The sequence below is a fragment of the Hemitrygon akajei genome, chromosome 11 (assembly GCF_048418815.1).
Source record: "Hemitrygon akajei chromosome 11, sHemAka1.3, whole genome shotgun sequence".
In the NCBI taxonomy this organism is placed as follows: domain Eukaryota; kingdom Metazoa; phylum Chordata; class Chondrichthyes; order Myliobatiformes; family Dasyatidae; genus Hemitrygon; species Hemitrygon akajei.
In genome coordinates, this window is record NC_133134.1 from 85,052,673 (window position 1) to 85,065,847 (window position 13,175).

General features: G+C 48.8%; 1 protein-coding gene across 2 annotated transcripts in view; it reads left to right on the plus strand.

The window, feature by feature from the left end:
* The window catches only part of setdb1b (SET domain bifurcated histone lysine methyltransferase 1b), a 113,871-nt gene extending 101,135 nt beyond the window's left edge, over positions 1 to 12,736 (plus strand). For both annotated transcript variants that reach the window (XM_073061281.1, XM_073061280.1), the window contains exons 17-22: positions 1,178 to 1,212; positions 2,541 to 2,676; positions 6,651 to 6,834; positions 8,917 to 9,122; positions 10,875 to 10,963; positions 11,626 to 12,736. In XM_073061281.1, coding sequence (XP_072917382.1) covers positions 1,178 to 1,212; positions 2,541 to 2,676; positions 6,651 to 6,834; positions 8,917 to 9,122; positions 10,875 to 10,963; positions 11,626 to 11,743 — 768 coding nt within the window. In that variant the 3' untranslated portion in view covers positions 11,744 to 12,736. The remainder of the gene's footprint in view (positions 1 to 1,177; positions 1,213 to 2,540; positions 2,677 to 6,650; positions 6,835 to 8,916; positions 9,123 to 10,874; positions 10,964 to 11,625) is intronic.
* The last annotated feature ends 439 nt before the right edge of the window (positions 12,737 to 13,175 follow it).

The following is a 13,175-nucleotide window of genomic DNA, read 5'->3' on the forward strand; positions in this document are numbered from 1 at the left end:
CATCCCTGTAGCTCCTGTCTATCGCTGCTTCACTTTCCCTAACAAGCTGAAGGTCATCGAGCTGCAACTCCAGATCCCTAACATGGTATCTAAGGAGTAACATCTCGATGCACCTGGTGCAGATGTGGCCATCAGGGAGGCTGGGAGTCTCCTGGAAATCCCCCATCTGACACCCAGAACCGAACATTGGCCCTGTAGTTATACCCACAATTCTCTCAAGATGTAAATTAGAAATAAGAAATGAACTTGCCTAGTTACCTTGCCTCCGTCTGTAATTGCCGAAGCTCTGTTGAGCCAAAGCCTTACTACTCTGCCTCAATCTGCTCTGACGATGACGGCTCTCAGCTATGGTTACCCATCTGTAGGAAGGATGTCATCAAGATAGAGAGGCTGCTGAAAGATTTATAAGGATGTTGTTTGGACAAGAGGGATTAAGATTCAAGGAGAGGCTGGGGCTTCTTTTCTCTAGAATGTAGTACAGGCTTGTTGTGCCAGAATGGCCTCTACCTGATGCAGAGATGTTATTGCATCTCTAACTAAAAGTAATAGGGGTAACCTTGTAGAAGTGTAGAGGGACATGGATAAGGATATTGGTCTTTATAGTGAATCTAAAACTGGACAAAATCAGATTAAGGTGAGAGAGAAAAGATTTAAAATGGTAACAAGCCCGTGCTGCCCAACTGCACCACTTGTCCTACCAACTCGGAGATCTTTGGAATATGGCAGGAACGCAGAACACCCAAAGGAAATGCGTGCAGTCATGGGGAGAATGTACAGACGACGGAAGAACTGAACACGGGTCGCTGGTACTGTAACAGTGTTAGGCTAACTGCTATGCGTATGCTCCCTCGCTGCTTATCCGAGGGGCAGGTTCTTTCCACACAGGGAGGAGGATATATGAAATGAGGGGATTACAATTATATAATTCCAAAGGCATTTGGACAGGGACGTGGGTGGGAAAGGTTTGGAGAGAGACACGATTAGATCAGAGAGTTACCTTGGTGAGCACGGGAAAGTTGTGCTGAGGGGCCTGTTTTCCTGATGTGTCACTCTGACTCAGGTTGTGTGTTTGGATATTCGTGCCTTCGGTTACCGGGGAGTGGCAGGTTAGGTGGTATGTGATAATGGTAGGGTTAAAGTGACTGACCAAGTTCACCTTTTTGTCATCTCTGCACAGAACCAGGATGCGGCAATTCACCTCAAGCTATCGTTGTAAGTAATGCTGCATTCCTTCTTTAAACCCGCACATCCTCTTCCTGTCAGCAGTGACCTGCTTGCTTCAAACACTTCTCCCGTTCACATTCAAAGTGGAGTTTACTGGCACCTGCATGAGTATATGTATGCACAAGCTCAGTGAAAAACTTACATACAGCAGCATCATAGGCACGGAGCGACAGATACACAAAATTCGCAGGAAAAACATTAACTAAATATAAATTAGACACAGGTTTGTTTACAAGAGTGAATACAACTAGGACAAAAAAATCCATTTTAATGCGAAGTGTTCATGTGTTGGTGATTAGGGTTGTACCTGTTGGTTCAAGAACCGAATGGTTGAAGGGAAGTAGCTTTTCCTGAACCTGGTGGTGTGGGACTCAGGCTTCTGTACCTCCTGCCCGATGGGTGCTGTGGGAAGATGGCCTGGCCTGGATGGTGGGGATCTTTGGTATATTGTCACCTATAGATAGGCCAATATAACATGAGCACATCCCTCCCCACCATTGATACTGAGTCCACTACCCTACAGCTTCTTGTGTTCCCTCGCATTCAAATTGTTGACCTCAAGAGGAGGAGACCAGAGATCCACGGGCCAGTCCTCATCAGGAATCAGAGGTGGAGAGGATCAGCAACTTTAAATTCCTCGGTGTTATTATGTCAGAGGACCTGTCCTGGGGCCCAGCACATACATGCAATTCTGAAAGGCAAGCAAGGCAGCGCCTCTACTTCCTTAGAAGTTTGCGAAGATTTAGCATGACATCTAAAACTTTGACAAACTTCTATAGATGTGTGATAGAGAGTAATATTGACTGGCTGCATCACGTTCTGGCATGGAAACACCAATGCCTTTGAACAGAAAATCCTATCAAAAAAAAGTAGTGGATTCAGCACAGTCTATCACGGGTAAAGTCCTCCCCACCATTGAGCACATCTACACAGTGCCCTGACAAAAGAAAGTAGCATCCATCATCAAGGACTGCACCATCCAAGTCATGCTCTCTTCTCACTGCTACCCTCAGGAGGAAGGTACAGGAGCCTTAGGACCCACACCACCAGCTTCAGGAACAGTTATTACCCCTCAACCATCAGGCTCTTGAACCAAGGGGGTTAACTTCACTCAACTTCACTTCAACATCCCATCATTGAAATGTTCCCACAACCTTGTTATTCTCTTCCTTTGCACTACCTCTTTATTTTTGTTATCAATAGTAATTTAATGTCTTTGCACTGTACCACGGCCGCCAAACATTTAATTTCACATCCTGTCTCTGTGTGTGTCTGTCTGTCTGTCTCACCTCTCTCTCTCTGCCTTGTTTCCCCAGGCCATTTGATAACTCCTCTCGGAACTTTGGCTACAATCCGCGGCCAGCGAGGAGCGAGGGGATCCGCAGACCGGTGAGCAAGACCACACTGCTACAGGCGCGACGGAACTCGGCGCCCCCTCCAGTCTCCAAAGACGTGAGTACATCGTGTGCAGCCCGGGGCAGAGCAGTGGCACGGGATGAGTGCTGGTAGGTCAGACATAGTGGGTAGGTAACTGTGTGGCTAATGAAAAGGTCACATCCTGGAAACATCGATATCAAAGAATTCTGCTGTACAGAGGCAGGCCCTTCACCCCATCTTGTTCATGCTGACCACAAAGTTCAAAGTACATGTATGTCAACATGTACAACCCTGGGCAAACTTAACAATTCTATAGAATATTAACTATAACACTATCAATAAAAGACTGCCCAATTAGGGCGTTCAACCAGAGTGCAGAAGACAACAAACTGCAAATATAAATAACGAGAACATGAGATGAAGAGTCCTTGAAAGTGAGTTCATTGATTGAGGGAATATTTCAATGATTGGACAAATGAAGTTGAGTGAAGCTATTCCCTTTTGTTCAAGAGCCTGATGATTGAACCTGGTGGTATGAGTCCTTAGGCTTTTGTGCTTTCTGTCTGACGGCAGCAGTGAGAAGAGAGAATGGCCTGGGTGGTGGGGATCTCTGATGATTGCTGCTGCTTTCCTATGACAGTGTTTTACATAGATGTGCTCAATGGTTGGGAGGGCTTTACCTGTGACACTGGGCTGAATTCACTACTTGCATTGGTGTTTTCATAACAGGCTGTGACGCTAAATCTCTACAAACTAAGGAAATGGAGGCACTGCCATGCTTTGTTTGCAATGCACTTGCGTGCTGGGCCAAGGACAGGTCCTCTGATATAGTAACCTATAGGAATTTAAAGTTGCTAACCTTCTCCACCTCTGATCCTTTGAGGGCTGGCTCATGGACCTCTGGTTTCCCTCTCTACAATCAGTTCCTGACATTGAATGAGAGGTTGTTGTTATGACACCACTCAGCCTGATTTTATATCTCCCTCCTGTATGCTGATTCATCACCACCTTTGACTCGACCTACAACAGATAGCATCAGCAAACCTGAATATGGCATTGGAGCTGTTTTTAGCCACACAGTCATAAGTGTAAAGCGAGTAGAGCAGGCGAGCACACAGCTCTGTGGTGCACCTGTGCTGGTGGAGATTGTGGAGATGTTGTTGCCAATCTGAACTGACTGAGGTCTGCAAGTGAGGAAATCCAGGATCCAATTGCACAAGGACGTTTTGAGGTCAAGGTCATGGAGCTTATTGATTAGTTTTGAGGGGACGATGGTATTGAATGCTGAGCTGTAGTTGATAATGTATGCATCTTTGCTGACCAGATGCTCCGGATTGAGTGAAGAGCCAATGAGATGGCATCTGCTGTGGACCTGTTGCTCCAGTAGGCAAATCGGAGCCGATCCAAGTCATTCTTTAGGCAGGAGCTGATATGTTTCATCACAACATCTCAAAATGCTTCATCACTGTGGATGTAAGTGCAACTGGGTGATAGTCATTGAGGCAGGTGACCACGCTGTTCTTGAGCACCAGTAGAAGCGTACTTGACATAGGTAGGTACCACACACTGCCGAAGCAAGAGGTTAAAGATCTCAGTGAACACACCAGCCAGCTGATCAGTACAGGCCTTTAGTACATGGTCAGGTACCCCGTCAGTCCAGATGCTTTACATGAGTTCACCCTCCTGAAAGCAGCCCGCACGTCGACTTTAGAGACTGTAATCATGTGATCATCGGGGGACGTGGGAGCTTGCAATAATTCCTCAATGTTCTGACAGTCAGAGCAAGCTTAGGGCTCATCTGGAAGTGAGGCCTTGCTGTCTACCATGTCACTTGATTTAAGTTTATAAGAGATTATAGCTTTCAAGCCCTGCCACAGCTGTCAAGCATCCCTCATTGATTCAGATTTGGTCTGGAATTTCAACTTCACCCGTGAGCTGGCTTTCTGGATATCATACCTGTGCCTCATGTAACTTTCTTGGTCTCCAGACTTGAATGTCTCAGATCTGGCCCTCGGCAGATTTCAGATCCCATGGTTCATCCAGGGCCCGTCTGTGCTAATCTCTTTTGCTTGCATTAGGTCTGTAGTGCTCTCTCCATGTCCTTTTAAACATAATTTTATCTGCCTCCATTGCCTCCTCTGGCATCCCATTCTAGATATCCCACCACCACACGTCACTTTTAAATTTCTCCCCTCTTACTTTAAATCTTTGTTCTCTGGTTCTGGACCCCCCTGCCCTGAGAAGAAGAATATCTGTCCCATCTATGCACTTGTCTACACGTCAGGCAGCTTCTTTAGAGAGAAAGAGAAGCAAAGCTGAAGAACTTAAAACTCTTCCCAAGTTCTAATAAAGCATCTCCTGCCTACCTGAAGAATGAACTGTGCAGACTTCCAAGATCTTCTGAACTTAATGACATCTTTTTTCTTTCCTATTTATCTTTACTAGATTGCATTTTTTTTTTTTATTTAGTGATACAGCGCAGATCAGGCCCATCGGCCCTTTGAGCCATACTGCCCCAGCAACACCTGACCCTAACCTAATTGTGATAGAATTTACAATGACCAGTTAACCTACCTGCTACATCTTTGGACGGTGGGAGGAAACTGGAATATTCAGAGAAAACCCCATGCATTCCACAGGAAGGATGTTCAAAGACTTGTTACATGTGGCGCCGGAACTGAACTCCCAATGCACTATGCTATAATAGTGTTGTGCTAAGCTGAGTGCTGCGCTATCGTGGTACCTATTGAGTTTAGGATTGAGGTTGGTTATTGTGAACTTTGGTATTAACGCTGAAATGGTATTCGACCATTCCTTCTACTGAAGTGGAGAGATAAATAGATACACTTTGTGTGAAGAACCTTTGCTGAGAACCAGGTACTCTGTCCAGTTCTGATGAAGGGAATTAGAACTGGTTTATTATTGTCACTTGTACTAAGTACAAGTACAAGGTTGTCTTGTATTCTGTTTATACTAGTCAAACTTCATTGAGGTTTGACAAGGAAAAACAATAACAATGCAGAATAAAGTGTAACAGTTACAGAGAACGTGAAGTGCAGGCAGACAAGAAGGTACAAGATCGTTCTGAAGTAGATTGTGATGTGAAGAGTCCACCTTATACTAGGGAAGCGTTTAACAGTCTTATAACAGCTGGGTAGAAATTGTCCTTTAGCCCGGTAGAATGTGCTTTCAGGTTTTTGTATCTAGTCTCAGAGCCTGAAACGTCAATCCCATTTCTCTATCCACAAATGCTGCCTGAGCTGCTGAGTATTTCCATCATTTTCTCTATAATGATAAAGATGAGTTTAATTTATCACACGTACATCGAAACATACAGCGAAATGGGTCGTTTGCATCAATGACCAACACAGTCTGGGATTAGCCTGTGAGTATCACCATGTTTCTGGTGCCAACATGGCGTGCCTACAGCTTACTAACCCCAGCCTGTATGGCTGTGGAATGTGGGAGGAAACCCAGGCAGTCACGGGGAGAATGTATAAACTCACTACTTACAGATAGTGCTGGGAATTGAACCCGATCGGTTATTGCTGGTGCTGTAAAGCATTACGCTAACAGTCACGTTACCATGCAGTTTTATTAACAGGCACCAGTGTTTTATTTTTCTTTCATTCACTAGCACGATTCGGCCCACCGTATTTGTGTCAAACACGGTGCCAATTTAAGTAATCCCATCTGCCTGCACAATGTCCATATCCCTCCATTCTCTGCCTCTTCACATGTCTGTCTAAAAGCTTCTAAATAACTATCATATCTGCCTCCACCACCACCCCCGGCAGCACATTCCAGGCCACCATCGCGGAAATGAGCCCTGCACATCTTCAACATAGAGCAGTATAGCATAGGAGCAGTCCCTTTGGTCCACAATGTCTCTGCCAGCCATGATGTCAAACAGGAAAGGCACAGAGGATGTGGGCAGGTGAGGGGGTCAGTGTAGGTTGGCAAAAGGGACAGTATGAACAGGGTGGGCTGAAGGGCCTCCCTCAATGTGGTACCATTCTAAGCTCCCTGCCCTTTGCATTAACGAGCAGGAGGTGATGACATTGTCGAGCAGCTCGGACAGCGAAATGGACACGGGCACCCAGACCAGCGGCAGTCGGCGACAGGGTCAAGGGCAAGCCCCGGCAGCCTGCAACGACAGCGACGACATCCAGACCATCTCCTCCGGCTCTGACGAGTACAGCAAGAAGGAAGAGAGCGATTCAAAGAACGCAGGTGAGGCTGCATAAACACCAGCAGTGTGAATGAAAGGGTTAATGTGTGAGGAGTGTTTGATGGCTCTGGGTCTGTACTCACTGGAGTTTAGAAGTATGAGGGGAGAATCTCATTGAAACCTATTGAATATTGAAAGTCCTAGACAGAATGGACACGGAGAGGAGGTTCTCTATAGTGGGGGAGTCTCGGACCATAGGATGCAGTCTGTCAATAGAAGTGCATCCCTTTAGGACAGATGAGGGATCTTTGGTGAATCTGGAATTCATCGTCACAGTGGGCTCTAGAGGCCAAGATAATGGTATATTTAAAGCAGAGGTAGATTTGTTCTTGATTGGTAAAGGCATCAAAGGTTATCGGAGAGGTCAGGGGAGTGGGTTTGAGGGGGATAATCAGCCATGATGGGATAACACAGCAGACTCAATGGGCTGAATAACCTAATTCTGCTGCTAAGTCTGATGGCTCAGGGTGGTGGCATGTGGGGGAGGTGGCGGTGAATGAACCGAATAGTCTGTGTGAGACCAGAGACGTTAGGTCTGTTCTCTCCATTGTGGAAGAAGCTGAATAGGGTACCTGAGATGTACTTAGACAGGGCAGACAGACAGAAATATTTCCCCACCTATCCCTCTGACTCCCACATCCTAGAGGGCATTGGTTTAGGGCAGGGTTCACCAACTTTTTTTGCACCACAGACTGGTTTAATATTGACAATATTCTTGCGGACCGGCTGGGGGGGGGGGGGGTGGGGATGTTAATATCAACCGGAATACAGGTGATAAATCAACTATAAATGGCTAATACACTCAACTTTGTTTCTAAAAGGGTTTATCTAACGAATTTAATATTAAACACACAGAGCATATTTTCCTCGTATGAACATATAAAATCATTACGACACACCAGTGAGAGGACAAGGTAAGGGCCAGAGGTCCCCGTACCGGGGCCATGGCGGTCGCAGTCCGGAGAAAGCGACTGACCAAGCGAGGAGTGCGACAGGGCGCGTACCTGCCCCTCTTATAGGTAAACACAAAGTACACTGCAGATGCTGTGGTTAAAGCCACAGGTACAACATGCTGGAGGAACTCAGCAGGTCGGGCAGCATCCGTGGAAACGAGCAGTCAACGTTTCGGGCCGAGACCCTTTGTCAGGACCTCTTATAGGTAGGATCTATCGGCCGACAAAAATTCAGCTTGAGGGATGACTTTCAGTAGACCGCAGCGAGGTAGCTGCTCTGCTACTTACAAAACCCTGAGCCCGAATTAAGTCGTCTGCGAATATTTTAGCACCGGGTTCCCCACGAACATTCAATGTGGTAAACAGGTTTAGAGGCAGCACCCATCTGTTCGTGCTCTAGGCCAGTAGCAACGGTACTTCCCGCCGGCTGCGTGAGGCGGCTGGTTACCCGAGGCCAACTAGTGATCCCTGGCATGAGGGTATCACTGCGTTCAGGCGACTGATGACCTCACATGCGTTCAAGTTCAACAGTGGGCGTGACAGGGAATGAGGAAAGGTGCAGCTGACTCATAGCGTTTCCTCGCAGCCCGGTGGCAGATGCTTTGCTGCCCGGTGGTTGGGGACCACTGGCTTAGGGTCCAAGGATTATACAGCATAGAAACAGACCCTTTGGCCCATCAAGATGCTGCTGACCACCACCCTGCATGGGAGGGAACCAGAGCACCCAGGGGTACCCATGCAGTCACAAGGAGAATGTGCAAACTCCACATAGAGAGAGGGGGAGAGACACAGACTCACATGTCTACAGACTGCTGTACCTGCTGCCTAATGGCAGCATCAGAAGGATTTGGGGAGTGGGGCCAGGGCACGTTTGGAACATACACTCAAAGGTAGGGCCTCAAATTTAGGAGCAGGGTCGAGGCCAGTAGCGAGGAAAGGAAAGAAAACCTCTAAAGACGAGATTCTGTAGATGCTACAAGACAAGTCCTGATGAAGGGTCTCAGCCAGAAATGTCACCTGTTTATTGCCCTCCACCATTCCGGAAAGAACTCATCGTTGTTCAGTATACTAGCCCTGCAAGGTGCCTCAGTCAATGAGAATCGATGCCCTAACTTGCAGCTTTTCCCACAGATAATGCCAACAAGCGGCAGGTGGCGGTCAAATCAACCCGTGGCTTCGCCCTCAAGTCAACGCACGGGATTGCAGTGAAGGCGTCAAACATGGAGAAGGGCGAAGGGGGGGGCAGCCGCAAGAGCACCCGGCAGTTCTACGATGGGGAGGAATCTTGCTACATCATCGACGCCAAGCTGGAAGGAAATCTGGGCCGCTACCTCAATGTAAGTCTGCAGGGTGCGTGGGGATGACATAACCATGTGCACACCAGAGCAGCCTTTTTAACAAAAAGAACTTTATTACATGTACTGCAATGCGACAAGTCACTACAAACTAGGACGATAAGTTGAGCTAAATTTAAATTTTGACCCAGGATTTATTCTCAAACATCTCCATGGTGTCTGTAGACACCACAGGTTCTTTTCTCCAGAGACACCCAGGCAAGGATTCCCCACTCTGGACTCTTACCTCATCTCACCTCCCCTGTTTCCCCTCCTGCTTCCCTTTCTCCTATGGTCTACTCTCCTCTCCTATCGTACTCCTTCCTCTCCCGCCCTTTATCTTTCCTACCTTCTAACTATCCTCCTTCTCTCCCCAGCACCACCACCTTTTTATTCTAGATCTTCCTCCTTCCTTTCCAGTCCCGAAGAAGGGTCTCAGGCTGAAACGTTGATGGTTTATTTATTTCTATAGATGCTGCCTGACCTGCTGAGTTCCTCCGACATTGGGGTGGGGTGTGTGTATGTGTGTGTGCACGTGTGTTGCTGAGGATATCAGGACATTTTCCAACTGACTCTTCCCCACCCCCCCAAATCTGCACAAAGTGACCAGTTATTAAGAGGATGGGGCTAAAATGTCACCAGAAGGCAAGGAGCAGTCTTCCTGCGGCTCCATTCATTCAGTAGTCAGGCGGTGCCCAGGGTCAAACCCCAGCAGACACAAAACTAACCCTGCGGTGTGCTTTTTTAAAAAAAAGGAGACTCCAAAGCTAGCAGTCTTTTCATTTACACCCAGGGAAGGAGTTTGGTTGGGCCATAGATAATTGGTTTATTATTGTCACATGTACAGTGGAAAAACTTTGTTTTGCATGCCATCGATACAGATTATTTCATCACAACAGAGCAGTTAGGTTATACAAGGGAAAAGCAATAACAGATTGCAAAATAGAGTGTTGCAGGTACAGAGGCAGCACGCAGACAATAAGGTGCAAGGGCCAGATTGAGGGAGATTGCAAAATCAAGCATTTTTATCATAACAGCAAAAGCTGACTTATAAAGCTGTCCTTGAGCCTGGTGGTACGTGCTTTCAGGATTTAGGATGTTCTGCTTGATGGAGAAGGAAGAAGAGGGGGTGCCTGTGGTGGGTGTGGTCTTTGATTGTGCGGCTGTTCTACTGAGGCAGCAGGAAGTGTAGACAGAGGTAATACATTTGTGAAGTGCAGCCACTGCATTTAGCATTGTTGCTCAAAGGAACAGGTGAGTAAAGTTTTCCTTGCCACATACACGGCAGCTCAGAGGTTCAGTGGATAGAGCCGTCATCTCACTACTCCAGAGAACCATATTCAGTCATGACTTCCAGAACTGTGTGTGTGTGTGTGTGCGCGCGCTCTCCCTTTGACCCTGTGGGTGCTCTGGTTCCCTTCCACATCCCAACCACCTGTGGTTAACCAATTGCTGTAAGCTGCCTCCCAGGTGTGTGGGTGAGGGGTAGGATCTGGGAGGAGTTGATGGGAATGTGGGAAGAACAAAATGGGGATCCATGTAACTGTGTGTATGGAGTCAGTGGGCTGAAGGGCCTGTTTCTCACTGACTCTAACCACTGCTCAACATCACTGTTTAAAAGGTAGGAGTGTTTGAAAAGAGTCCACCACCCAAGGGGCAGATGGGACTGAGAAGTGACGCAGAGTAATGGGGTGAGTCGGGGAGTGGGTGTACCAGTGCTGCTGACCATTTTGTTTTCTCTCTCCGCCCATACAGCATAGCTGCAGCCCCAACCTCTTTGTGCAGAATGTGTTTGTGGACACACATGACCTCCGCTTCCCCTGGGTGGCATTCTTCGCCAGCAAGTAAGTCCCTGTGCTCAGAAACAGTTGGGGAGTGGGGTGCACAGCTCAGGGTCTGTCCGGCCGGGGAGCGCGGTGCACAGCTCAGGGTCTGTCCGGCCGGGGAGCGGGGTGCACAGCTCAGGGTCTGTCCGGCCGGGGAGCGGGGTGCACAGCTCAGGGTCTGTCCAGCTGCAGAGACTGCCAGAAAGGAAGAGTAGGCTAGGTTTAGGTTCCAATGACATCACAACCCACAGTGGGACTGGGCCTGAAAGGGTTAAACACCAAGGATGGGACCGCTTAAATAACCAGAAAGACTTCTGGGAGGGAAGGGTACAGAGGAAGGTGAAATTCAGCAGTGGGGCTGATGTGCATTTCTAAGAGTGGGAGGGGTTGCGGGATTGGATATGCGCTCGGTTGTACAGATGAACATTTCCATATCTGTAACGGCATGTGCATGCACTGTGCAGGGCAGCAAATCCAGGCTGCAGGTGGTGCATAGGGCCTTTGTGGGGTCGGAAGTGGCCTTGCGCTGGGGAGCTGGAGGTGAACCAGAACTCTTTTCTCTCCCAGTCTGCCCCTACACTGGGTGCTGGGACAGTGCGGGAAGGAGCACAGGGAGGGAAGGTGGGAGGTGAACGATGCAGATAAGTCTGTTATCTCCCCTCATTCCGTGTCTTCTGCAGGAGGATCCGAGCTGGGACTGAGCTTACCTGGGATTACAACTACGAGGTGGGGAGCGTAGAGGGTAAACAGTTACTGTGCTGCTGTGGCTCCACTGAGTGCAGGGGGAGGCTCCTGTAGGTGCCCCCCCCACCTCCCGACATGGCCGATGGGGCACCCCGACCCCAGCCACCATTCACCCCCAACACCTCAACTCCCTGCTGGCTCACTACCAGTGGGATTCCCTGCTGGGTTCCTGGGACATTCCTGGAGAGACCCCTCCCCTCCTATGATGGATGGAGGTGGGGCTGGAGAGAGTACGTGAGCAGGGTTCACTGCATCCCACCTACTCCCTCCCCTAGCCTGGAATTGTCTTTAAAACCCCCACAACCACCCTCTCTTTCCTGAGAAGGGCTCTGGGTCCCTTGTCTAGGAACAAGCATTTCCTGGGGCGTTGAGGCTCTAAACTGCCCCCCCAAGTAGAACGGAAAGGGGGGGGAGTGGTTAATATCTGCTCCACTAGCAGATGCAGTCCTGCCAAACACACTCAAAGCTAGGTCAATCTACTATATATATATATATATCCTCCTCCCCCCCCCCCCGCCCTCCCCCCTCTCCTCTCTCTCCCATCCCCCCCTCAGAGTGGCCTGGGTGGGGAGACTCCTGCCTATTGAAGGGGGTCTCTGTTACCCCTCATTCCCTTGACCAGTTAATGCCCCATCACTTAAACCCTTGGCACTCCTCCAACTTTAGAACACCATGCCCCCCCCCCCCCCCACTGTCCATTCCATGTGAAATGAAATAAGCAGACTCTGTTTAATGTGAGTGTCATCCATTACCCTAATACTCTATCTCCCCCCTCCCCCACCTTCTGGTCTGGACACATTTCCCCACCTCTTCAATCACCCTGGATGCTGTCCTGCTGCACGGAGCCACACACAGGACCTGGACAGTGTCACAGGAGTGACAGACAGCGGCGCTTCCTCCTACACATCTCGCTTGAAGATGATGCCTTCCGAGGTGCCCAAGGAGACTACGAATGTCGGACTTAAGGAACAGCCATACTCGGTGGGCCTGCCCCCCACCCACACCCACACCTCTTGTACATGTCACTAAATAAAACCACACAGTCAATTCTCTTTTTTATTTAAAACCGCTCGTCTCTGCGGCCCCATACTTATCTTGAAGGTGCAGCCCAACGATGCTTGGTGTTTAATGCTGAGGAGGGTTGGTATCGGTGTCCGGTCTTTGCACCCCTCCCAAGCAGGGGTTGGTGAGGAGTTCCATGATTTAATGAGGGCGAGTTTCAGCAAAGAAGCATGAACCAGTAGGGGCAGGTGTGTGCCACTCGGCCTCTCTAAGCCCATTCTACCTTCTGGTACATTGTGGTTGCGGGAGCGACCAGTGAGCAGGATTTGACCCCACCTTGGGACTTCAGCCACTACAAAGGGTTCCGGTGGAATAGCCCGGGTGAGTAACCTTGGTGGAGGAAGGGGTTGTTTGGGTTGGGGGGGGGGGGGGGGTGTGGATAGGTGGCTGCTTGGTCCCTGATGGTGTCGAGCTTCCTCAGAAG